The following is a 27,945-nucleotide window of genomic DNA, read 5'->3' on the forward strand; positions in this document are numbered from 1 at the left end:
CCACCTCTTAAACAAATTGTTAGAGTTGGTGCAGACATAGGAGTCTTGCTTTTTTTGATCATGGGGCTCCTGGCATGACAGCTGCAGACAGAAGTAGCCTGTCTCAAAGGGGTAAGAGGGTTCTAGCTGAGGAATTGTCAGGACTTATTGACAGGTGTTTAAACTAGGTAGGATGGGGGAAGGGGACAAAACAAGGGCTGCTGGGTCTGAGGCGGCTGTTCAAGACTTAAAGCAGAGTTCACTGGGTGCAGACAATGGAGTTAAAAGGCGTGGAGAGGGGTGGGGAAATGCTGCCTCTCTCAAGTGCCTGTATACCAATGCACGAAGCATGGGGAATAAACAGGAAGAATTGGTGTCTGCGTGCGGTCGCATGGCCATGATCTCATTGCCATCATGGAGACATGGTGGGACAGCTCGCATGACTGGAATGTTGTCATGGAAGGCTGTGTGCTTTTTAGGAAAGATCGGCTGGCAAGGTGGGGTGGTGGAGTTGCTCTTTATGTGAGAGAGCAGATAGTATGTATTGAACTCCACCTGGGGGAGAGTAATGTAGAAGTCGAGAGCTTGTGGGTGAGAATCAAGGGCCAGGCTGGCAAAGGGGACACTGTTGTGGGTGTGTACTACAGGCCTCCTGATCAGGAGGAGGTGGTTGATGAGGCCTTCCATAAGCAACTGGAAGTAGCGTCACGCTCCCAAGCACTGTTACTTATGGGGGATTTCAATTATCCAGATATTTGCTGGACGACCAACATGGCCAGGCATGCTTGGTCCAGACAATTATTGCAGTGCATTGAAGATAACTTCCTGATGCAGGTGGTAGAGGAACCGACGTGGGGTGGGGCGTTGCTGGACCTGATTCTCACCAATAAGGAAGGACTTGTTAAGGAAGTAAAAGTTGGGGGCAGCTTGGGATGTAGTGACCATGAGATGGTGGAGTTTGAGATCCTGAGTGCAGGAAGCAAAGCAAAAACTAGGATTGCTACCCTGGACTTTAGGAGAGCCAACTTTTATCTCCTTTAGGACCTACTTGGGGCTATCCCATGGGTCAGGGTGCTAGAAGGCAAGGGGACCTGTGAGAGCTGGTTAACGTTTAAATGGCTCTTCTTCCAAGCTCAGGATCGGTGCATCCCTGTGACTAAGAAATCGGGAAAAGGTGCAAGGAGACCTGCGTGGATGAGTAAGGAGCTCATGTGCAAGCTCCACAGAAAGAAAAAAGTACATGATATGTGGAAAAAGGGTTTGACCACTTGGGAACAATACAAGAATGTAGTCAGGGAGTGCAGAGATGCGACCAGGAAGGCCAAAGCCCACCTGGAGTTGAATCTAGCTAAGGAGATAAAGAATAATAAAAAAGGCTTTTTAAAATACGTTAACAGCAAAAGGAAGGCTAGGGGGAATGTGGGCCCCATACTAGGTGAGGGGGGTGCTCCGGTAACAGGGGATGCTGAGAAGGCGGAAATACTGAACACCTTCTTTGCTTCTGTCTTTAGTGAAAGGGCTCTCCCTCAGGAATCCCGGACCCTGGAGGTTGATGAGAGAGTCCAGGGAATGGGAGATTTCCCTTTAGTCAGGGAAGAGGTGGTCTGTGAGTGCCTAGGAAACATTAAGGTCCATAAATCTATGGGACCTGATGGGGTGCATCCATGGGTGCTGAGAGAGCTGGAGGAGGTCATTGCTGAGCCGCTCTCTGTAATCTTTCAGAGGTCTTGGAGAACTGGCGAGGTGCCTGAAGACTGGAGGATGGCCAATGTCACTCCAGTCTTCAAAAAGGGCAAGAAGGAAGACCCGGGTAACTAAAGGCCAGTCAGCCTCACCTCTGTCCCAGGGAAGGTGATGGAACAGCTTGTGCTGGATGCCATCTCCAGACAACTGGGTGATAAGGAGGTTATCAGGAGTACCCAGCATGGGTTCACCAAGGGGAAGTCATGTTCAACCAACCTGGTGGCCTTTTATGAAGATGTCACTAGCTGGGTGGACAGGGGGAGAGCGGTAGATACAGTCTACCTTGATTTCAGTAAGGCTTTTGATACTGTCCCCCATGACATCCTTATAACAAAGCTGAGGAAGTATGGGATAGATGAGTGGATGGTGAAGAGGGTTGAGAATTGGCTGACTGGCAGAGTGCAGAGGGTTGTTGTTGGTGGTGTGGTGTCTGGCTGGAGGCCTGTAACTAGCGGCGTCCCCCAGGGGTCTGTACTGGGTCCGGTCTTGTTCAACATCTTCATCAACGACCTTGATGAAGGGATAGTGACCACCCCCAGCAAGTTTGCTGATGACATGAAGTTGGGAGGATTGGCTGACACGACTGAAGGCTGTGCTGCCATTCAGCGAGACTTGGACAGGCTGGAGAGCTGGGCAGTAAGAAACCGGATGAGGTTTAACAAAAGCAAGTGTACAATCTTGCACCTGCTTATAAATAATTACATGCACCAGTACAGGCTGGGGGAAGACCTGCTGGAGAGGAGCTCTGCAGAGAGGGACCTGGGCATCCTGGTGGACGACAGATTGACCATGAGCCAGCAGTGTGCCCTTGTAGCCAAAAAAGCCAATGGCATACTGGGGTGTGTTAAAAAGAGCGTGTCCAGCAGGTCAAAGGAGGTGATCCTCCCCCTCTACTCTGCCCTGGTGAGGCCTCATCTGGAATACTGTGTCCAGTTCTGGGCTCCCCAGTACAAAAAAGACAGGGATCTCTTGGAAAGAGTCCAGCGGAGGGCCACTAAGATGGTGAAGGGCCTGGAGCATCTCCCCTACGAGGAGAGACTTAGGGAATGGGGTCTGTTTAGCCTTGAAAAAAGAAGGCTGAGAGGGGACTTGATCCAGGTTTATAAATACCAGAGGTGTGGGAGCCATAGTGGTGAGGCTGGTCTGTTTTCAGTAGTGCGTGGGGATAGGACTAGGGGTAATGGGATGAAAGTACAGCATAGGAAGTTCTGCACGAATGTGCGGAAGAACTTCTTTACAGTGAGGGTGATGAAGCACTGGAACAGGCTGCCCAGGGAGGTGGTGGAGTCTCCTTCTCTGGAGATATTTAAGACCCTCCTGGACGCCTACCTGTGTGACATGGTGTAGGGAGCCTGCTTTGGCAGGGGGGTTGGACTTGATGATCTCTAGAGGTCCCTTCCAACCCCTACAATTCTGTGATTCTGTGATCTTAAATCACATAGCCAGGATTGCTTTTTAATATAGTAAGGTGTGTGTTTTTTGTGTTTAAGTATGCAGACAAACAATTTTCAAACAATTTTAAATGTGCATGGGTGCACATTGGGTCCCTTGATGGTGAAAGGGCCATTTTCAAGATTGTATTTATTTGTAGCCTCAGTGCAACCATTTATAGTCTCTGCAGGAACTTAATTAAGAAAAGATATATTTATGTGTTACTTTTATTGAAGCTTTTTCCCTTATTACTTACCTGTCAGAGTGAGCATAGATTATTTTTTCATTGTTTTGACTGAAGGGTTTTTTTTATCTTTTCTTTGCAGCTCACAGCTGTAAACAACCAGAAACACCATCTCATGCAAATGTTGCAGGAATGGATCTCCCCTCACTCGGCTATACATTGATTTACACTTGTCAGCCAGGCTTCTTCCTGGCAGGAGGATCAGAGCATAGAGCCTGCAGATCTGATGGCACGTGGACTGGGAAAGTTCCAGTTTGTGAAGGTAACCTCTTCTGTTTCCTGTTGCAGCTGTCACCTATTACATTTCAGCAGTATTCTTTACTTGCTGCCTAATAAGGTGAGGAAGGAACTAAGAGGACAAATATCTAAAAGAATAGCTATAAGCCATTGTCAATCATGTTTAATGGGAAAAATGTTTTCATCTGTTTATGTTTCATTTGCATGCTCAGAGTTGTGAATTGCAGATAAAATTATAAAATATTGGTGTCCAGGTTAACGCCTGTGTTTAAACTCCTGACTGAGTCAGGTGTAGGCTACATTCTGATAGGTTTAGTGGAATAAGAACCTGAATGTTTTTGCACATGCATATTAAGCCTAGACAAGGGTGAGTTTATTGTAGGAGACTGCATCAGCTGCAAAACAGCTAAGATTGTTGCATTAGAGAAGGGTGCTTACAGAAGTGTAAGTAGAGGTCTTAGTTATTACATGGAATGAAATAGGGTTTAAAAAGGATAAAAAGGGTTTATTGTTTACTATTCACAAAGAAAAGAAGTATTTACTTTGGTTTTCCCAAACTCTATTTTTTTTATGATGTGTTTTGTTGTTTTTTGTTTGTTTTTGTTTTTTGTGCATATTTTGGCATGAAAATTCTCATTGTAAAATCATTACAAGAATGGTATTTTTTTTATGTGTAATAAGAAACCCACAAGTATAGCAACTATTTGCAATTCCAGTTCCTGAATAATTGAATAATTAAATAACTGATTACTCATACATAATGTTTCATATGTGGTTATCCCAAGGGCTCCTAGAGAGACATATAGGCTGTATAACCAAATGCTGCCTCTTGGAAGGGGAATTTGCTTCACAGGAAGTGAATATTCTCTGTTACTAAAAAGCAGGTGTCCTGGCGTTATATGCCAGGCAAGTGATGGGGGAGAACAGAACAGAGCTTTGGGAAAGCATTAAGAATCAAACTGAAGCCCATGACTTCATTAGTGTTCAGGAAATGTTATGGCAGGCCAAATGTGATTCACAGGTTGTATTTTGATCCAACAATTTTCTCTTGATGATACTGAAACAAATAATATTAACCGTCTATCTGATTTAAGAAATTTTTAGGAATTTAGAAGAATTTATTTATTTTCCTTTAATTTTCATTGCTAACTATTAGTGTTTCCACTTTTTCAGACCATTCTTTCTCAATGTCTTGGGGAAATTTTGTCAAAATGCAAAATTTTCAGGATCTCTTACCTAGTTTCTTGCTCTTCAGCAGTGGTAAAAAATGCCAATAAGTGACAAATTGTAAAGTATTAACTCTAATGAGATAAAGTAAAATGTCTCCTAAATATTTTCCATCTTGCCTATTACATAGATGGATGAAACATCTCTCCTACAGAAGTGGGAAGACAGTGTTCACATGTGATGGTGAACGTTACAAATATGACTTGGAAAAGGATGAAAAGGAATTAAAAACTTGGAGTTTAGATTAAAAAAATATATATATACTTAGGAGAATTTAAGCAGGATTTGGATTTGTACTTTTAAATGCAAAATTGCAGTATTTAAAGTCCTACTTAATAAAATTAAGAAAATTTAACTCCATAGATAATATGTTTTAGTTTTGGTCTTGTATTTAATTATCTCAGATCTGAAGTTTACTAAAAATGATCTCACCTTGACAAGGCTGATGAACTCAAAGCTGTTATATTAAAGCCTTTTGAAAACCTGAGTTTGATGCAATCAAAAACCAAAACAAACAAAAAAAGTGGTTAATGTTGAACAGCCATATTCAGTGAAGTTCAGCAAGTTTCTTTTAAAAGAGAAAGGAAGTTAGACATTTATCAATCAGTCTTAACAACAACCATCAGGTCGCGAGAAATTCATATTTAATTCAGCCCACCTGCCCTTGCTGCTTGCTAGCTTTAGTTTATATAAAAGAGCAGGACTTCTGTAATAAGCTAAAAGTTATTCTTAACACTCCAGATATTGTCAGTGATCCCTACTGAATTAGACAGAGAGGATTGTGTTCCAAACTGAGATCCAAAATAATCCAAAATAACCACTGGAGCAAAGAATGGAGCCAAGTGTAGCAAGAGTATCCTGCACTAGAAGACAGTATTATGTGTCTTCTTTATTTCTATGAAATAAAACAGCTTCACTTGCAGGAAAAGGCACTTCTCCACCTTCAGTGGTGGATGACTATCTGTTTTAGGCAGTAAAGAGCTGAAATTCAGGTCTAACTTCTAGTGCTCGGCATCATCTGAGCAGTTGTGGACCACTTAATTTCTTTCTTTCTGATGTTATTCTTTGAAGAAATAGTGATTATCTCCATTTTTAAGAGCTTAAGCATGTATCTTTGTTTTAACAGTCCTGAACAAAAGGTATTTCTCTCAGCAGTGTTGAAGATAATTAAGTCCTGGAGAGGAACATGATATAAAATGCACTGGTTATAAATCCTCTCACTTTGGTGTTGCATTGCATCCAGTCAAAGCAGCATACACAGTGCTATCTTATGTGGATAACTGTGTATGTTTGTTTAAATATCTGTATGTATACATTTATAAATGTATGTACACACACATAGTATATGTATATTATATTTAATATTTAAACCATTCAGCTTGCCTTAGATTATTAGATACCCGGTCCAAGAATGAATTCTGATATATGGATTCTGAAGCAAAAGCACTACAAAGGATTTGCTAGCATCCACGTAACTTAAGGAAATATGCAAGAAGAATAAATCAGTGGGCATGTGCCCCTCTGATACTAAGTCTGAAGACTGAAATCTTATTTGTGTTTGGAATTTGAAACATCATATCATATTCTTTGTAATAAGTAAAATGTAGCATGGAAATGTTTTTTCCTAGTTTATGAGTAACTAATTTGTGTGTCATTCATTCTTTTAAAACAGCTGGTTCCAAAATATTGGTGAAGGATCCCAGACCAGCTTTGGGAACGCCAAGTCCCAAACTAAGTGGTAAATAGTTGTATTCTTGTATGCTTATAAGACACAAGATGCCAATGCACACACAAACACAAAGCTGTAAATTCAGTATGAGTGACTTCAAATAATGAAAGAGCTGATTTTAAATATTCATGATTTGTTATAGGGCTAAGTTTGATATCTTGCCTTTAGAAGCTGTAGTAAAGTTGTCCCAAGGAACTTTCAGTTTCATAGTTTAAATGGTATCTCATGTTAAGACTTCAAAGATTTCCATATATCTGTTATGCTACATAGGCAACATATTTCTTTTGAAGTATACAGTTGCATAACTTAAATTACTCATTAACCAAGCGGATAATGGCTAAATTACATCTATAAATCTAATGCATTTATTCTCCCTGTGGTCTATGATCTCTCTCTCTTTTTTTTTTTTTTTTTTTCCCCTTCTTTTTTTAAGCATTTGAATACAAAACAAAGCTTCTCTCTCTCTCTATATATATATTTCATTAAATGAAATATGACTACATAATAAAAAAAGTTGTTTATAATCTTGTAGTGTCATTTAAATATGTTTACAGGGATTTTATTACTTAAATAGAAGTCAATTTTTGCAAAATTTAATTGTAACTATGTGTTCCTGCCTGTCTGTGCTGGCATATAATATTCTGCAGTGAGGGTAATCTGATCTTTTAATTATAGACACTAAATTAGATTTTGTGGAGTTGGTTTCATTTTCGTACTTGACATCTTCATATTTGAGGAAAGAAGAAAGTGAAAGTATATCTGTATTTTGTTTTGGTTTGTTGTTGTTGTTGTTTTTGTGCGGGTTTTTTTTTTGTTTGTTTTTGTGGGTTTTTTTTGTTTGTTTTTAATAAATACATTATTTTCATAAATGTTTAAACTGGACTTTTATGCTTATATATAAAGATTTTTCTTAACGGAATTATAGATATTAGTGGACTAACAACTAAACATGGGTCGGCAATGTGCACTTGCAGCCCAAAAAGCCGCAAATATTCTAAACTGCATGAAAAGAACTGTAGCTAGCAAGTTGAGGGAAGTGATTCCCCACCATTCCTCCATTTCCATGAAATCCCCTGTAGAGCACTGTGTTTAGCTCTGGGACAACCAGCATGAGAAACACATGGACCTGTTAGATACAGCAGGTCCAGAGGAGGACCATGAAAATCACCAGAGTGTTGCAGCATCTCTCCTATGAAGACAAACTAAGATTATTTAGCCTGAAGAAGAGACGGCTCTTGAGAGACCTTACAGCAGCCTTCCAATATTTAAAGGGAAAGTATACGAAAGATGGGGAGCAACTGTACCAGAAAGTAGAGGAGAAGGAGTAATGATATTAAACTAAAAAGGATGGGTTTAAGTTAGGTATAAGGCAGAAAATCTTCACAGTGAGGTTGATGAGGCACTGGAACAGCTGCCCCAAGAAGCTTGGGATACTTCATCCCTGGAAGGATGCTCCATACTGGATCCAGGCTAGGCTGGATGGAGCTTTGGACAAACTGATTTAGTGGGAAGTGCCCCTGAACATGGCAAGACAGTTGAATAAGATTATCTTTAAGAATCTCATCAATTCAAATCATCTATGACTCTATGATTCTAAGAGGAGAGAGTAGATAAAATGTTTGTGTTTATAAGATTGTTTTTGGATGTTTGACTTCATAAGCACTAAATATTGCAATATGTATTGAAACATGTTTGATTCTGTATAGTTCCTGATGATGTATTTGCCCAAAATTACATATGGAAAGGATCTTACAACTACAAAAGCAAGAAGCAGCCCATGACTTTGACAGTCACCAGTTTTAATGCAACTTCAGGAAGAGTAAATGCAACTCTTACAAACAGCAACATGGAATTGCTGCTTTCAGGTATGGGATAAGAAAAGCTAATTTCGGTTTGTGGTTCTTATTGTTTGTTTGTTTTGTTGTAGTTGCTGGGTTTTGTTTGTTTTTTGCCTCATGTGCATCAGTTCTCTTCTAATTCATAACACACATTATTAATTTTTAACATCTGCTCGAAACTGTCTTTGCTTATCAAAGAAATTTTCATACTAGTTCAGTTCCCTTTCAAAGGAAGAAATTATTCTACCTTTTTCTTTAGTTTTCCCAGCATTTTAGTAGGTTTGTACTTAATGGGAAATGAGAAGTGAAAGAATTTTTTTTTTCTAATTCTCATTTGTTTTCCTTTTATATTTTGTGTTTTTACATTACTATTCCACATATTCTATTAAGTCTGAAATGACAGATTTATTTTTCCTACATCAGCCTATTAATAAGCAATGTGTTGACCAAGGATTGATATTTAAAGAATACAGAGAAAAAGGGGAGATGACAGTTTATGCTGACCTTCATGCTGCGGTTTCTGCAGAAGTTCCTGGTTACAATATTGTTTTATGCCATTCTGTTGCCCATGCTGGGCAGAGTAATTGCTCTAAAGCATCAGCAGAAACTACAGATATGGCTTGATAATCACAGAATCACAGAATTATCAACGTTGGAAAAACCTAGAAGATCATCCAAGGATAAGAAGGCAAACAAGGAGGCTGTAAAATTATTTGGGTTTATAAGTTGTTTTTATTTGTTTGTTTTTCAGACTCCTTTAATTTCTACACTGAAACAACATCCACACAGGCAATGGACCTGTCATGTCACAGAAATAGCAAGTTATACCACAGTGATGTGGATAACATAAAATAAAAATTTTAATATTATCCCTCAAAAATTAGTTTCTTGAAAACATACTATCCATTTGAGACCCTCTATACAAGGGACTAAAAAATCTAAATTGCAGTTATGTGTAGGCTAGATCTGCTGGTTTTAATCTTATTCGTCATTTAGGGACCCTTTTTTCACTATTATTTTTCAGAGGTGTTAGCAAGGAAAATTGCAATAGGCCATTAAGCCTTTGGGAGAGGAAGAAGTTCAGCACATGTGCTTCTGCTAGGGGTTGTCTATGGGAAGAATGTAGTGGGCCAGAAAGGCCATGTATTTGTTTAGTTCTCAGTTTCTACTATCTCAAGCAGTGAATTTTTATCACTGAGTTTGTCTGGTGAAAATATTTTGTACGTGTCCTTTGAGAATCCCTCTTGATGGGCCATAGATAGACTGTTTCACAAAGTATTTTCTGATTTTTAACCATATTTGTCTTGACTGCAAATTTAATCTGCTGTGTGATGCCTGTTTAGTTTCTGCCATGTAATTTCCATAAGGATACTGGCAGATACAGTGTTTCACATTATTAGGATTTGTAAAGCTTAAAAATGGTGGTTTTTTTTCTGCACTCAAAAACTCCTCCTCCTCTAAATCAAAGTATTTTCGTAGTTGGACACAAATGTAATTATGACAAATACCTATTTCTGCTCTACATTCAAGCACTGCACATTTTATCAGGTAATTAATATTGTTTTTCTACCTATTTTACAGGTAAAAAACTGAGTTATTGAAAGAATATCTTAGGGTCAGGGTTGCATGTTTGGATGAGAAACACATAGATGCCAAGGAATTGATGGTTATTGTGGTTAACCAACTTGTGGTTATCCAAAATGGTAGCTAGTTCTCTTCCTACTGCAGCACTCCTTGTTTTGTATGCTCTTTTTTTTTATTATTCCTTTTTTTTTTTTTTTTTTTTACTTCTTTTATTTTGACATGTATGCTTCATGTGATTATCATATATGTGCCTGTCACAGGTTGGAAAATGGGCATGTTCACTTGATCATATTAATGCAAGTGAAAACAGCAATGCTGTTATGGGAATTAAGAGATGATAAATGCACAGCTCTTATTAATTTGGATCACTCTTTTTTACACTGAAGAACAAGTTGCCAGATCTGAAGTAGCATATCGGTTTTTCACTGAGAAATGCTAGTGAATCAGTCACTGGAAATCTGCAAAGCTGCCTTGGCTTATGGGAAAGTTTTTCTCTATATTTTTGTTGAGTGTATGTATGTTTGTGCTCATGTACAGACACCAAAGCCCTCAGCCTTATGCAAGTATTTCCAGAAGTACACATATGCAATATATTCATTCATGACTTGTGATTCATTTACCTTAAGTTCCAAGTGTTGTCTGGAGGAACACTGTCCAAGTTCTAAACTATTATTTGATGTTAATGAAGTCCTGAAAACATGAGAGCAGACTCAAGTTAATTTGAACTCAGTGCTGTGTTACTACAAAAGTCTGCTTTCTTATCTCATACCTCCTATACAACAATCACCTATTCTTAGCATGGAAAGAGGAACTGTGATTTTAGGCATGTAAATAAGAAACAATTTCATTACCATATCTTATATTGATGCTTCTGAAGTGAGGTAGGAAATTTTCATCTTAGCCTGAATTGAATATTTGATGTCCCTACCTCTTGCCACAGTCTATAATACAAGCCTACAGTAAGTCCTAATACAAAGGACAAAGATAAATGGCTTAGCTGTGGTGTGTACAGGTGCCTCTTTTCCATTTCAGAACATTTTGTTTTTCTCAGATTAGCAGTCAATAAGACAGTGGTGACTATCTTTTAAATTATTTTTTCTTCTTTGCATTCAATTTTTCCCAATGAAATTGCTATTTTATTCTGACCCTGTATACAAAATGTTATGTTGTAGCTGGAAAATTCTTCTACTCTCTTCCCTTTCCAGCACTAGGGTCCAATAATAAGTTCTGTGTTTGTGTGTGTTTTGTGTGTCAGCATTCTTACTTTTCTACCTTAGCATTATGAATTCACCAAGTACCTTCTCAAAAGATCTTATTTCTATCCAACTACTGTGATAGATAGTGGTTTCATACAGCTTGCTATGTATTCTTTGCCTCGACAGCAAGTTTACATCTCAACACTGTCTTTAGTTCACATTCACATAACAGAATTTCAACAAATTCAAAAAATAGGAAATGAACAAAACTAAGAGAACTGCTATATTACTGGAGTGTTCCTTAATTAAAAAATAAAAATAATATTTAGCTATGACATTCTTACTAAATACAGTGTGAAATCATCAACATTTGTTAGTCTATGTGCATTAAAATGGTAGGAGAAAGCTGGGGCAGAATAAAAGTCAGTGTTCATGCAGCTGTGTTCAGTGACTTGGAGAAGATAAATTCATTTCAGTATGACATCAGTTCTGTACAATTAATGAGTGAATTTTAGTTTCAGCTTGGTGGCAGTTTTTGGAGGTGAAAAGAAAATTGTTGTTTTTCCATGGTTTTGGCTTCAGTTTTCTTTCTATTAAGGTTTTTAGCTCTTGTTAGCTTCTACAATTGGAACAATAATTTCAGTGCCTTCACAGAAAGGAAGTGATCATACCAGAAACATTTTCTCCCTAAAACTTAAATTTTCTAAACCCTTAACTGATATTATTGGTTAAAAAAACAAACAAAAAAACACAAAAAACAAACAAACAAACAAGTCAGCTATATGTTTTGTATTGACCAACATCTTTCTAATGGAAGATTAGCTCAATAAGTTTATTATATTATTTTCCTTACATCAACAGTCTTACATAGATTATAAATATTTCTTCTAAATTAATTAAAACGAAGCAAGTAATTATACATACAAAGTAAATAAACATATACAAGTCTTGTAATTGTCTGGAAGATATTGTGTTGAAATTCTGACTGATGGAAAACCATTTGTAAAATCTGTAAAAATTTAGTAATTTTAAATTTAACATAAGCTTATGGGAAAATTTTATATGTGTGTGCTCCCACGTCACATTCTTTACATGATCACTAAATTGCAAATTTTAAAAGATACTTTTTTAAAACACACTTTCTTATTCAGAACGGTGTTCTTCTATCAAGCTGCTGTAAAGGCATGTTCTATCTAAGGCTTGTTAACCGTAACTGTTCTGTGTATAAGAATAGGAGTTCCCTTCTCACTTCAGACTAAAATAAAAACAATTACTATTGAAATTGTGCAATAAAAAAATAAATCACAAAATAATGTATCTTGCTAAAATTAAATGTTATTGAAAATGCTACTTCTTCCTGTTTTCCATATTTAAAGCAACAGATTAAGTGCTTATTATTAACAATGAAATATTTTCTTCACTCAATGCAAATATGAATTTTAAAAACTCTGTTCTACAGGAGTGTATAAAAGCCAGGAAGCTCGACTCATGCTCCACATATATCTCATTAAAGCACCATCTCATACATCTGTGAGCCAGTTGAAAGAAGAAAAATGGGCTATGGATGGTTTTGTGAGTATATTTCTGCTACAAAAGACAGAAAGCAAGTTTTTTATTTGAAGTCATGCTGGTACCAAAAATACTGAAATACGTCAGATATAATCTTATTAGTGATACTGATGCATTAAATGAAATGAAAAATTCATTGTAAATTCTAGGAGACTGGTTTGAGGAAAAGTACAGAAATAGGCATCCATACATTATTAATAGACTGGTAAAAGGGCTAAACTCCTTTGTTATGTACACGCATTAACTAGCTTATGAGGTGTAAATGCAATAAATTTGGGTATAAACTAAATGTACATAAGTACACAGTACAGTTGTGTTTGTTAGCTATGTACCATATACTATTCATCTATTGCTCTTATTTGAATGACTATGGGATTTTTTTAATTATTATTATTATTATTTTTTTTTTTTTTTTGTAGAAAATTGCCTTGGTATTACTGAATTTATACCCAGAAACTATCCAAAAAAGGAATTGTCTATGAATTGGGAAAAAAAAAATAAAATAAAATAAAATAAAATAAATAAATTATATTACTTAAGAATGTATTTAGCCCTAGTAAGAAAGTTATTCATAGGATCACAACTCTTTTCTCCCTTTTGCAAGTCAATATACCAGTTCAATATTAGGAGTATCATTCAGTATTCTAAGTATTCAATATTTTGGACTAAATCTATATAACTAAGTAGTTACCAGAAGGAATACTGCACAGTAACATATAAACTATCTTCCAATAGAAATGACTGTTAAAACCTGAATACTTGCTTCCTTAAGATTATATAAATTTTGCCATGTACTTCCTAAGAAATTGGGTAGTTATTATTTATTTTATACATAAAACTACTGATATCTTGAAGTGCCAGAAACTTTATTTTTTATTGGTTTTTCAAAATAAAATTTTGAGATAATAATCAGTAGAGATCATCATAAGCGAGTATGACTTAAGTTGTGCCCTTAGCAGCTCTGTTCTGTTTTGAAATTTATTCATTGAATTACGGGTAAGAAAGAGAAATATTAGTAATCATTTCCAAGTAGATACTTATTACTTGCAACAAGTTTTTTACATTTAATTCACTGGGCTGTTTTTGTTTGTTTGTTTGTGTGTTTGTTTGTACTTTCAGGTTTCTGCTGAACCTGATGGAGCTACGTATGTTTTTCAGGGGTTCATCCAGGGTAAAGATTATGGGCAATTTGGACTTCAAAGATTAGGTATTTGTTAAATGCTAAGTTTATGCCAGTCCATAAATCAATATACTGTCTTAATTCTTGAATATGCTGGAAGGTATTAATGAATGTCTAACATAAAAGTAAACTATACTTTTTTCATAATGTTAATTATGAATAGTGAAATGCATTGCTTTATATTTATTTTCATTGTATTTTCATATGGAAATTATTTAAAAAAATTAGAAATATCTTCACTGCGAAACATTTCAATTAAATTAGTATACAAAGAGGGCTTTCTCTTCATCACCTGCCTCAAAATATTTTAAAGCTAGCAAAAATTACAATGCAGTAGTGCACTGGCAAAGAAGTTTTGGTAAATTCTTAGGAAAATTTTACTTCTTCATTTAATTTTCAGTTGTTTTTTGGTTTTTTTTTTCTTTTATTTGATAGTTTCAAGATTGTTTAACGTATTGAAGGTTATTTATTGGTTTATATATTGTAGAAACAGAATGTTTTGCTCATTTTTAATTTCTTTAGAAGTACAACTTGTGGTTAATGAAGTTGGTAATCAATTCAATGAAGCAGTCAGCAACCACATTCAAATTATGGATAGATTTACAGCCACTGAGCAGATCTTGTTAAATATGTTTGCTACTTCATTATTTCATGCAAAAGAATACACACAAAAAAATGTTTTCACCTTAACAAAATGCTTATACTGCTCCCAGTTTTCATCACAACATGCAATTTTCCTGTATTTTAGTATATTGGTAATTTGCTGGATGCCTGCTTGTTTGTTTTGCTTTGTTAATTTCTAGATATTGCCTTGCAAGACCTAGGAAGTCAGAAAATATTAATGTATGCAATTCTTACAAAATCTAGTTCAAAGCTTAGAAACTATCTTTGAAGCTGCATTGGTATTCCCTTCTTCACATTAGAAAGTGTATATTTTGACTTTGTAGATGACCTAGTAATTTATGCACTCCTCTACTGTGCAGCAGATCTTGTTATTTTTTCATCCATATATGGCTTTAGCTCTCCATGATTTTTCCTGACTTTTTTACTTTGTGTATCAATAGCAGCAGCTAAAAATCAACATGATTAATTTTTCTTTTGACTCTTTGAGTGATTTAGACTTTCCTGTAAATCATTTTTGCTTGACACATGCAGTATTTATTCCTTCAGATATATGCAAATATAATCAGTAATATGATCAGTCTAACACTTGGGTTATTCTACATTTGACTTCTTGTAATACAGTACATTAATGTATAGTAATAACATCAAAACCTTGACTGACATACATAATTAAATAGTAAAATAATATCTTATAGTACATGTATTGTTTTGCATGTGTTTATTAATTAGTATATGTTTTACCACACTACATTTACTTTCTAGGTGGTCTCAGCCTACATCTGTATGTATGCAGGTGAACACATTATGGTAATCCAATCACAAGATGTTTCTTGAATTCTTAATATTATGGAGTAATAGATGTCAGGAATATAGCCATATTTTACATTACCTGTTTTATCTTCTTATTCCTTTTAGGTCTTAACATATCTGAAGGTTCAAATTCTTCTAATCAACCACATGGTACAAATAGTAGTTCAGTGGCAATCGCTATTCTGGTGCCTTTTTTTGCCCTCATATTTGCTGGTTTTGGCTTTTATCTTTATAAACAAAGGTAAATTACATATATAGAATTTCTTATTAATTTATTTTTTAGTTTGTATTATAATAAAATTTGAGCAAAATGATAAAATGTTTGCAAAATATGCATGTGTTAATTTCTTCCTTTTCTATACCTATTCATTTGTGAATAATAATTGAGTAATTTATTTTAATACCTTTTCTGTTTATTGGCTTGTGAGTATATGCAAGTATTATAGCAGTGAAAGGTTTTATTATGGAAGTGTTTCTGCATCTCAATCATTAGTTCACATATAGTTATGCAACCACCACAGCCTTCTCAGTTTTGTTAGTCTAAGCGTTTTGCTATTTTTTTATGCTATTGAGACAACATATTATTGCCTACTAATTGTGAAAATGGTCACTTACTGTTAACCTGACAATTATAACTGTAATGTACACTAAAGGGTGACATTAGTTTAAAACATGTACCATAATTTTCACATGGTACACCTTGATTTTGAACAGATAAGAATGTGAAACAATGCAGATGTTCGAGTAAAATTTATACATTTGATATTAAATGTATGCTATAGTTACTTATCTTTATAATTCATCAGTGGTCTATAATAGAATATACATTTTGTTTCACAATATATATGAAATGTTTTCAAGGGATTAGATTTTGATAATGTTTTTAGTAAAAAATAAAGTCGATATATATTGATTTTTAATAAATATATTGAGCATCTGGAGGGAAAAAAGGAAATATCAGTAATCTTTCTCTGGATGATTCCATGTTTACTAGATTCCATTATACTCTTAACTAGATATTATATGATTATTCGAGTATGTTTCTTTTCTAGGGCTGTTTGCTTACTTTTCAAATGAATACATTTTTAAATGAATCATAAATGTTTTACAGTTTGATTACTTTACATCACAAGTTGTTAAGATAGATGTTATACTATATATGTGTGTGTGTGTGTGTGTGTGTGTGTTATACATATCAACCTTAATTGAAACTGGGGGCTAAGTTCTGTTCAGATTTTTAAACCAGGTCATGTCAGCATGGAATACTGCAGTTATGAATACTCTGTCTTTCTTTAACAGGACTGCACCTAAAACACAATATACAGGATGCTCTGTACATGAAAATAATAATGGACAAGCTGCTTTTGAAAACCCCATGTATGACACAAATGCAAAGTCTGTGGAAGGGAAAGCGGTACGATTTGACCCCAACTTGAACACTGTTTGCACAATGGTATAATGTGGTAATGATATGTCTTCAAAGTTTGAAAATAAAAACACAACACAGTGCACACATAGTTCACTGATTTAGAAAAAAATAAAATTAAAAAAAAAAAAAATAAAGCACACTTTTCAGGATATAGTTGGTCACCTTTTCCTGAGGATGATAGACAATAATGGGTTGTGGTTATTTTGTTTTGATTTTGTTTTTCATAAACTGGATCAAAAATTTTCTTCGTGTTTACCATGGAGAGTTTTACAGAAAAATCTGCTGCACTCTACGAGTGCTAACTCACAGTTTATTTGCTTTTTTAAAAAAGGAGGTTATTCTAAAACATAAAATGTATTTGCATATATTGGAGGAGCATCCATTATCAGTACTTCTGTGCTTTATAAAAATTATAATAAAGGGAATGGGTTAAAAATAAAAATAAAAGATATAGATAGAAAATAAGAGCTATACTTACAGGAGACAATAGGTCACTGACATCTTTCTAACAGTCATATGCTTCATCTTTTTAATGAGTTTGTACTTTTTCTTTTTTTTTCTTTTTTTTTTTTCATTTATTCATTCTGTTTAGTGTTTCATTTCTTTCAGAACAACTTTTTAACTTCAGAAGGTACTATTTAGAAATGAGCAAGTACAACTTACTCTTTTCATATCACAGAAGCAAAACAAAAATGTCAAATGTCAGGTTTTTTATTTAATGAATTTCTTTTTGTGCTTCATGCCTTCTTTTTCATGTTTCAACTCAAGCTCCTTTTTTCTGTTTCTACAAAAAAACCCACTACAAATGGTAAGAGTGGAAAACTGTTTCTGCTTTACTTTTGTCAATCATGTAATTAGACAAAATTTTCATTCAAGAAGCTAGGATGAATTGAGCAATGTCACGTGGCTATGTTCCTTACTGTTGACCATTCAAAAATCAGTGACCATTTTATTATAGTTTCCATGTCAAAACATAATTTAATGATGTTTCTAGTTAAAAAATGTAGTTAACAGTAACATTGGGAATCAAATTCATATGTCAAAATTGTAAAAGTCCATTTTTAACCCATAGTTAAATTAGTTAAATTAGGCTGTATCACGTCAATTTACTCCTTTAGCATTTTGTCAAAATGCATGCATAGAGCATGGTTAAAACCCAATGAAGTTGCTAGGAAGATCCTAACAGACTTCTGCAAACTTTGGCTCAAACCTACAAGGCAAGAGGCAATTATAATTTGGAAATACTGTGTTTTCATATCTATTTTACCTCCATGGTTTATGAAAACAAATCCTTACAGTTAATGATTTAAAATTGAATATATTACCATACTGCAATGAAAGAGAAACTATTTTATATATATACACTCATATATAAAGCCATGATTTTATTAGGAACAATCCATTAATTTTAGGAACAATTCAGACTCTACAGCTCTCAAATACAAGTTTTAGACATTCCAGAACCATTTCAAGGAAATGTAGTTTTTAATTTTACAGTTATTTCATAAAATAATTAATCAGTGGCAACTCAATAATTTATTTGATGTAAGTCATTGTCTTCCCTTTAAAGCATGACTCACAAATGCTGTGTTAGCCAGTGTGAATTATCTGTTATTGTCCCTTTCAGACATTAATAATTCTGTGAAAATCTAAACTTTTTATTACCATAATAGAGAGTGCCTACCAAAAAAATCATTGTACCCAGGATTGCTGCTTGGATTTCTATAATGTTTGATGAATTTCTTATGAACCATTTTACAACATTTTGTTTTGATTATTCACACAACTCTGTCAAACTGTATTCTACTAAAAGGATGCTGTTTTATATTTTATACCATTGGTTGTTATTTATTCTTGTTTATTCAAATGACTGCAATAACTATGATTCATTCATTAACGTTAAGGTTAATACATTTGAGATTGTTTAAAATGTTTCTTCTGCAACTGGCTACTCCTCTTATATTAATGCATACACTTTTGTAAAGAAGTATATTTTTATGAAAAAAAGGATTTGTAAAAGTATGATGTAAATTTTCAGTGCAATGTAAACAAAATAAAAATGGACAATTGCTTTTTTTAACCATGCTTCTTCTTTGGAAGATGAACTTCAAGATTGTTTCAGATTTGAAGACTGATAATTTGGGTTTTTTGTAAGTCTTAAAAGCTTAAATTCAGTTTTTCTTAATCGTCATGTGAATTCTAGGTGAAGTGGCAAGACATAGATTGCTTTCACACATAAGTATTTACTAAAATGAATTTCCTGCTTCACTTGAATTTATAACAAAAACTTCACTATTCAAAAAGGAGGGAACAAAATTCACTTTATGAGGAAAAAGAAAAAAAAGAAAAAGAAAAAAGTAAAATTTAGTGTTGATGAAAGCTGTAGACAGACACATTGTTTTCTACTGTTCTCAGATATGCGCAAGAGATACACAGTAACAGGTACCTATAAGCATCCTACACAGTCTTTTCTGGAGTCCAAATTGAGTGGTATGTCTTATTGAACTGGAGGGGAAGAATCTTAATTATGTTACTATATTTACTATTTTATTTTAAATTTAATAGCTTCTTATAGTCATTGGAAAGTAAAGTGACCTGACAGCCAAGTCATTCAAGTTGCTAAATTTAATTAAAATATGGCCTTTATTTTCCAGGTACTAGAAGTATATGCTATATCTCAATGCACTAGAATGAAAAATATGAAATAATCATATTTTTTCCATATTAGTGAAATACAGGAAGTTTTAAATCTTGGGTGTCATAGTTAAAATAGACTAGCAGCTCACAGAATTACAGAATCACAGAATCATAGGGGTGGGAATGGACCTCCAGAGAAAATCACGTCCAACCCTCCTGCCAAAGCAGGTTCTGTACACCAGGTCGCACAAGTAGGCTGACTGGCCTTCTTGCCCTTTTTGAAGACTGGAGTGACATTGGCTATCCTCCAGTGTTCAGTCAACTCCCCTGTTCTCCAAGACCTCTAAGAGATAACAGAGAGATGTTCAGTAGTCAGCTCTACCAGCTCCCTCAGCACCCATGGATGCATTCCATCTGGTCCCATGGATTTATGAACACTGGTGTTGTTATGAACATTGGTATTCCAGTATATAGATTCAGCTGTATGTTACCTAGCTATTACAGGATTTAAGTGAGGCATACATCCCTTGTGAAGGATTCATAGTTTGGTTACTTTGTGTAGTTAAACAAGTAGAAATAACTCAAGAAAATAATTTTAATTATGATTTTATAGTGTCAAGGCTCACAGAATCACAGAATTGCAGGGGTTGGAAAGAGGGTGTTCCTAATTAATATTTTATTTTATTTTATTTTATTTTATTTTATTTTATTTTATTTTATTTTATTTTATTTTATTTTATTTTATTTTATTTTATTTTATTTTATTTTATTTTATTTTATTTTATTTTATTTTATTTTATCTGAGTTATGAAACTATGGCAACATAGTAATCGGATTTGCACAATCAGGAATAAGTAGAAGCAGTTTTGAAAATTAGCTTTTGGAGTACTAATAAGCTCATCATTTTGTGAAAAACTGAGTGTTGACTGACACATTCCTTAGAAATTATTCAGGTATTGATTGAATATGTGTCAGTACTCCATAATCAGTATAATTAGGCTGATTATGTCAAAATACTTGTTGGTCTGAAGTATTTCTAGCAAACAATTCTGGAAAGTGCAATAGATAACTAAATAGACATTAAACAACAAGTAACTTTTGCCAGAGAAGGCGCACATTTATTTTAGGTCTTCAAATGAAATTAACAAGTATCTAGAATATTATGCTCTAACTGCATTGCCACATGTCTCAGAATATACATAATATTTACTGAACTGATCTTTGATCCTAATTACACAGTACCGATACAGGAATAAACAACTTTCCTGTAAATGAAAAGAAAAATAAATAGATATTTAGATATTTGCCTACATGTTCATAAGAAAAGATGAACAGTCAATTGCTTTTTAAAGAAGAGCAAAGGAAAGGAAAAGTACAGAAGAGGAAACTTTCTCCATGACAACTGTGGACTCTGGACACAATTAAGCACCCTGAGAAATGCAATTAAGAAAGCTGATATTTGATAGATGCAGAACCATTTAAGACAGACACCTCGGTCATTCTTAAGCATGAGGTCTGGCCTTACTGTTTCAGCTGAATGTCTGTAGACTTTGGTCTAGAATTAATAGTCTGTACATGTTTTGGCTGGAATAGAGTTAATTTTCTTTGTGTCTTACAGGTAGAGCAGTAGAAACCAGGGCAGAGTCCACTCAGAAGATCAGAGGTCTATAAAAATTCTATACAGTACACATTTTAGTATAATAAATATTTTAATATTTATAAAATATTATATAAAATATTGTATAAAATATTGTATAAAGATATATATAAACATTTGTACCCATGCAAAAATCAAACATACATAAAATTGAGCTACTGGTTGTAACATTTCCCTTAGTTCTTACTGGAATAGGTATGTTTGGCTTTCCAGACTGCAAGAGCACACATTGCCAGCTTGTGTTGAGTCTTTCATCAATCAGCACTCTCAAATTGTTCTCCTCAGGGCTGCTCTCAAGCCATTCTATATATAAAGTAGCATAGATAATAGCTAATAACAGTACTGTATTCAACATGATAAGTATAGTACATTGAAGTATATACAAGGTCTGCTCTGAAAATAATACATCTTATTTTATTAGGTTGGCCAACTGTATCACAGGTGGATGTTGGTTCTATGACAGTAGAGGTTAAACCTTCCTAACAATATTCCTGTACAGTTTGTTGCCATGTGACCAATGACAGCAGAGGGGTACTCTAACATAATGGAGTTTTGTTTCCTGAATGTTTATGGAAACCAAATGGTGGATGTGAGCACAGTGAGGTGGTGGGTAATGCACTTCAGCAGTGGCAACAGTGATAGTGGATCACTTCCTCTGGTGTAGATTTTTACAAGCGCAGCACGCAGGCTCTTGCTCATTGCTGGTGAAAATGCATAGGTAATGGTGATGACTAAATTGAAAAAAATAACGTTCTGCAGCTGAGAATTTTCCTTATGTAACAATGTTATTGTACTCCTTGTATCTGTTGTAGTTTCCAAGGAAATACATAGGAGGTATTGCTTTTGTAGTGACTTTTGAATGTATTCATTTTTCTATATGGTAAACACAATTTTACAAAAAAAAAAAAAAAAAAAAAAGGATTATCACAAAACATTTAGTGTTTAAAATTTCAATGTATTTACCACACATTAAGCCATAATTGCAGAAAGAGCTATTTTGCGGATAACTGCTAAGTGAACTGTTTCCAGTAATAAGGATCTTGAATATCTGTAGTAATACACTATTTTTAGTATTAAAGTATTCTAAGTCTAAAGTATGACTTTTAAGTATGTTCAAAGGATAAGCAGTAGTTGTCTATAAAAGAGTGTTTTTATTACCCTGAAAAGACTGCATCAATTTTAAAGAGACAGAAGTTAAAAAAATCAGTATAAAATTATGGCAGCTTTTTTACTTTTCCTCCCTCCCTCCCTCCTTTCCTCCCTCCTTTCCTCCCTCCTTTCCTCCCTCCTTTCCTCCCTCCCTCCCTCCCTTCCTTCCTTCCTTCCTTCCTTCCTTCCTTCCTTCCTTCCTTCCTTCCTTCCTTCCTTCCTTCCTTCCTTCCTTCCTTCCTTCCTTCCTTCCTTCCTTCCTTCCTTCCTTCCTTCCTTCCTTCCTTCCTTCCTTCCTTCCTTCCTTCCTTCCTTCCTTCCTTCCTTCCTTCCTTCCTTCCTTCCTTCCTTCCTTCCTTCCTTCCTTCCTTCCTTCCTCCCTTCCTCCCTTCCTCCCTTCCTCCCTTCCTCCCTTCCTCCCTTCCTCCCTCCCTTCTCTCCCTTCTCTCCCTTCTCTCCCTTCTCTCCCTTTCCCTCCCTTTCCCTCCCTTTCCCTCCCTTTCCCTCCCTTTCCCTCCCTTTCCCTCCCTTTCCCTCCCTTTCCCTCCCTTTCCCTCCCTCCCTCCCTCCCTCCCTCCCTCCCTCCCTCCCTCCCTCCCTCCCTTCCTTCCTTCCTTCCTTCCTTCCTTCCTTCCTTCCTTCCTTCCTTCCTTCCTTCCTTCCTTCCTTCCTTCCTTCCTTCCTTCCTTCCTTCCTTCCTTCCTTCCTTCCTTCCTACCTTCCTTCCTTCCTTCCTTCCTTCCTTCCTTCCTTCCTTCCTTCCTTCCTTCCTTCCTTCCTTCCTTCCTTCCTTCCTTCCTTCCTTCCTTCCTTCCTTCCTTCCTTCCTTCCTTCCTTCCTTTTTTATTTTATTTTATTTTATTTTATTTTATTTTATTTTATTTTAAGCAGCACTAGAAAATAAAGTGCTAATTTTCCTCCTCCATTATGTAATAACTAACGGTGAATAAAATGTAATCCTTTAAGCTGTCTGAGCAGGAATTCATTAGTGCTACAGACTGAAAACTAAATTTGCAATCTTAAACGACGTTCAAATAAATTTCATAGATGATACACCATTAACTAAAGAGAACGGTGTGGATCAAATGTCAAAACATTAATAGATTCCTATTGTGAACTTAGTTATCAGTTCCTTCGTATCTTAAAAGACCTTTTTAATACATTTCAGTCTAGGAACACAGTTCTGTGCTTTATGCCACTATTTTATTCCTTCATTCTCAAAAATAAAATTATTTCAGTAAAAGTAAATTAAAAAATAACTGGCTACATGTAACTGGTTTTTGTTTGTTTGTTTGTTTGTTTGTTTGTTTAAATCATGGTTGTTGCTACTTCTGTTGTTAAGATGTGGAGACCTGCCCAGCTGGGATGTCATGACACTTGCATAACTAGCTTTATTTTATAAGGTCGCCTATTAATGTATTAATGCCTTCCTTTACTTTTTTGTCCATCTTTCAACAGACCAAGTCAAGATTATCATGTATGAACCAAAACATTTATCCTATTCACATGCAAAACTGAGTATGATGATTAATGACAAAGCATTGACATTTTATAGTGCTTCTTCCTTTACAAGTATAAAAGGTGAATAATGTAAAGAAGGATAAAGGATAGCATTAACAATAGACCCAAATCTTCCTTAGCTGTGACTGTTCATTTAGACAGTGAACAGATAATGCATCTGCTGTTGTGCTCCGTGAACAAAAATTCTAGAAGGTTCACACTGCAAATTTAAGTGATTTAAGTCTCAAGGAAATGAATTCCTTTCTGAGGAGAATGCCAGACATTCAGGGGCTTGCTTAGCACTTGTGGACAGAGATATGTTCACCTAGAATCACACTTTGTTTCACTCTCTTCAGAACACCCACTGTCCACAAATTTCTGCAGTCCTTGATTTTTAGAGTTTGATAGCTGTGACATTCTAAGCACTAAATGAAGGCTTCTGGTGGAGTTCTATTGAAATTAAACTATGAGATATTGCTATTTTGACAGAGCAGTCACAAGAAAGAAAAAATTAAGTAGACAAAGCTGTGTTACTCTTGGTAGATGCAGATGCAAAATCACTATCATTATTAAAATTTAAATGTAAAATTGTTTTTCATTTTAGTCACAATTTTCAGCTTCAAGTTCATACTGTTCTAGAATGTTCTGCAATAACTGAAAGCTACAATTATCTCAACCAGGAATATGACTGTGGGGAAGGAAATGGATTCCAACAGACTTCAGTAGTTCTTTCTTAATTATGTGATCACAGGATTATATACTATACAGTAATTCAGGTTGGAAGATACATCGGAAGGTTTCTATTCTAATCTCTTGCACTAAACTCAGATTGTGTAGGATTTTATCAGCCTAGCCTTTAAAAGCCTGGGAATGGAAACTACATAACTTTCCTGGGCAGACTCTTTTGCTGTCTGGCTGTCTTCATCATGAAAACATTTGCAGTATCTCCCTTATAAATTTTTGTTTGTTCTATCTACATGTCCTCTATAGCTGCAAAGATTTTTTTCCATCTTCTAAAGATCTCTGTTTGCAGTTTTGAGCATCACAGTATAAGAAAGATCTAAGACTGTCAGAAGGTGTCCAAAGGAGGGCTAAAAAGACAGTGTATACATGGGGAGACATGTGAGAAGTGCTGAGGTCACTGGGTTTGTTCTTCTCTCCTCCCTCCCTGGCCCATTTTTAAAGTACCAAAACAAAAGGGGCAAGAATGGTTCCCCCTCCTCCACGAGCTCCTATTTGGAATTGTAATTGGTTTCAGTTCAGGATTAGCTGAGACACTGGACACCAAACATACCAAGAATGTGACATCAGTGACACTGACTGATTCTCAGGTATTGTTTTGGGCATATCTGGGAGTTACTGCTGTGTCCCTCCAGGCATTGTCTGGGCTTCTCCTTTACATGCCCAGGCCTGTCTCTTGCAACATGATTAAGTTTTTGACTAGTACCATACATATACTCATACATTGCCTTAGAAAACAGAAGTTAAATTTAGGTGGCTATTTGAGTCTTTGATTGTACTGCAACTCTTGGTCTTGGAAGATCACCCCACCAAAGAACAGCTGAAAAGTCGTATACTATGGGACACTTATGGTGCCACATTAACCAAATTTTTGTGCTTCAAATAAGTCTTTGTAACATCTGTTACCTGCCCCTATCCTCTGAAAATGCAAAAAGTTGAGCAGGAAAAACAGCAACAGTGTTGTCATATTTTCAATTTCTCTTACCAAAATAACTGGATGTAATCATAAACACTTAAGGCACTGAAGTAAATGAAGCAGATTACTGACTTTTTGTGTAACTAGGTATTTAGTCTTTCATTTTGAAGTGTCCAATTGAAGTGATAAATCCATTTAGGTTTATCTCATTTCTACATTTGTTTGTTTGCATTTCTTTAAACAGTTTTGGATATTATAGGACTGTTCTATGCAAATCAGTGCTAAAGTCTGTGTGGGTAGTTTATTTGCTCAGTAAAGCACAAAAATTGATACAGAATAGCTATGAGAACACCACAGTGTTAGGATGTCTTTATAGGTATGTTTTATTTTAATCCACCAGGCAGCTATGCGCCACACAGCTGTTCTCTCACTTCACCCCCATCGTCTAGTCCAACCCCTGTGCTTCAATCAGTCATCTATAGTGCATTTGCCCAGGATCTCATCCAAGAGTGTTTTGAATATGTCCAGAGGTGGAGACTCAATGTCTCTGGGCAGCTTGATCCAGTACTCAGTCACACTAACAGTGAAGAAGTTCTTTTTCATGTGCAGACAGAACTTTCTTTGTTTCAGTTTAAGCCCACTGCCTTTTGTCCTGTTGTCAGACACCACAGAAAATGGCCTGGCCTCATCCTGTTAATACCCTCCCTTAACATATTTGTACACAAGATCCCCACCTCTACGCCTGGGAAGGACACAGAGCAGATCCTCCTATGTTAGGGCACATATGAGACAAAGAGGTGATTTGAGACAGCCAGCATGGCTTCACCAAGGGAAGATCTTGCCTGACCAATCTGGTGATGGATTGATGGCTTCTGTGGATGGGGGAAGGGCGACGAATGTCATCTACCTTGACTTCTGCAAAGACTTTGACATGGTTCTGCACTACACTCTTCTCTCTAAACTGGAGAGGTGTGAATTTGAAGGATGGTCTGTATGATGGATTAGGAATTGGCTGCCAGAGGGTTGTGATTAATGGTTCTGTGTCAGGGTGGAGGCCGGTCATGAGCAGAGTCCCACAGGGGTCAGACCTGGGGCCTTCAACATCTTCATCACTGACATAGACGATGGCATTGAGCGCACCCTCAGCAAGTTTGCGGTTGATACCAAGCTGAGTAGTGCCATTGATACATTGGAAAGAAGGGAAGCCATCCAGAGGAACCTAGACAGTCTGGAGAAGTGGGCCTGTGTTAACCTAATGAGGTTCAATAAGGCCAAGTGCAGAGTGCTGCACTTGGTAGGGGCAATGCCAGATATTTATACAAACTGGGGGAAGATCTCCTTGAGAGCAGCTCTGCAGAGAGGGACCTGAGAGTCCTGGTGGACAAGAAGCTGAAAATGAGCCGGCAGAGTGTGCTTGAAGCCCAGAAGGCCAACTATTTTGGGCTGCTTTAAAAAAGGGGTGGCCAGCATGGAGAGGGAGGTGATCTGGAGTATTGCGTCCAGGGCTGGGGAAGGAATATTATATTCTGGAAGGAATAATATATTCTGGCTACTGTTCAAGGATGCCCTCCTGGCAGCACAAGAGGTCTCCATTCCCCTGATTAAGAAAGTGGGCAGGAGAGATAGAAAACCGGCATGGCTCAGCAAGGACCTGCTAAGAGAACTGAGGGTGAAGAAAAGGGTGTACAAGCTCTGGAAACAAGGCTGTGTCACCCGGGAAAAATACAGGGATGCCGTCCGAACTTGCAGACGTGGGATCAGGAAAGCCAAGGCGCAGGCAGAACTGAACTTGGCGAGGGACGTGAAAAACAATAAGAAAACCTTCTACAGGTACATTGGCCAGAAGAGACAGGCCAAAATGGGCGTACCTACTCTGGTAAATTTAAAAGGAGAAATGGCTTCAACAGATGAAGAGAAAGCTAAGGTGCTGAATGAGTTCTTCACCTCGGTCTTCACTGGTGGCCAGGATTCTAGTCTTTTTCACGTCCCTAAGTCTTGCACCCCCATACCTCTATGTGGGGACCAAGGAGGTAAATCCCTCCCCACTGTAAGGGTAGAGCAAGTCCGAGAGTGCCTCCTTAGACTGAATGAGTATAAGTCTATGGGGCCAGATGGCGTGCATCCCAGGGTCCTGAAGGAGCTGGCTGAGGTGGTTGCTGAGCCGCTCTCCATCATATTTGAGAAGTCATGGCTGTCAGGTGAGGTCCCGGATGATTGGAGGAAGGGTCACGTCACTCCCATTTACAAGAAGGGGAGCAGGGAGGACCCGGGGAACTACAGGCCGGTGAGTCTCACCTCTGTGCCTGGGAAGATTATGGAACAGATCCTCCTGGACAACATGCTCGATCACATAAAGAACGAGCATGTGATCTGAGACAGCCAGCATGGCTTCACCAGGGGAAGGTCATGCTTAACTAATCTTGTGGCCTTCTATGATGGAGTGACGACATTGGTGGATGAAGGGAAGGCGACCGATGTCATTTACCTGGACCTGAGCAAGGCCTTTGACATGGTCCCCCATCACA

At 36.4% G+C, this 27,945-nt stretch overlaps 1 protein-coding gene across 3 annotated transcripts in view; it reads left to right on the forward strand.

The window, feature by feature from the left end:
* CSMD3 (CUB and Sushi multiple domains 3) overlaps window positions 1-18,900 on the forward strand; it is a 468,617-nt gene extending 449,717 nt beyond the window's left edge. For all 3 annotated transcript variants that reach the window (XM_015856172.3, XM_015856173.3, XM_085537054.1), the window contains 7 exons: window positions 3,480-3,659; window positions 6,534-6,599; window positions 8,297-8,455; window positions 12,668-12,780; window positions 13,897-13,984; window positions 15,497-15,632; window positions 16,691-18,900. In XM_015856172.3, the coding sequence (XP_015711658.2) occupies window positions 3,480-3,659; window positions 6,534-6,599; window positions 8,297-8,455; window positions 12,668-12,780; window positions 13,897-13,984; window positions 15,497-15,632; window positions 16,691-16,850 (902 nt within the window). In that variant the 3' untranslated portion in view covers window positions 16,851-18,900. The remainder of the gene's footprint in view (window positions 1-3,479; window positions 3,660-6,533; window positions 6,600-8,296; window positions 8,456-12,667; window positions 12,781-13,896; window positions 13,985-15,496; window positions 15,633-16,690) is intronic.
* The last annotated feature ends 9,045 nt before the right edge of the window (window positions 18,901-27,945 follow it).

Source organism: Coturnix japonica, chromosome 2 (assembly GCF_054131305.1).
Source record: "Coturnix japonica strain WE chromosome 2, WE-NBRP24, whole genome shotgun sequence".
Taxonomy (NCBI): Eukaryota; Metazoa; Chordata; class Aves; order Galliformes; family Phasianidae; genus Coturnix; species Coturnix japonica.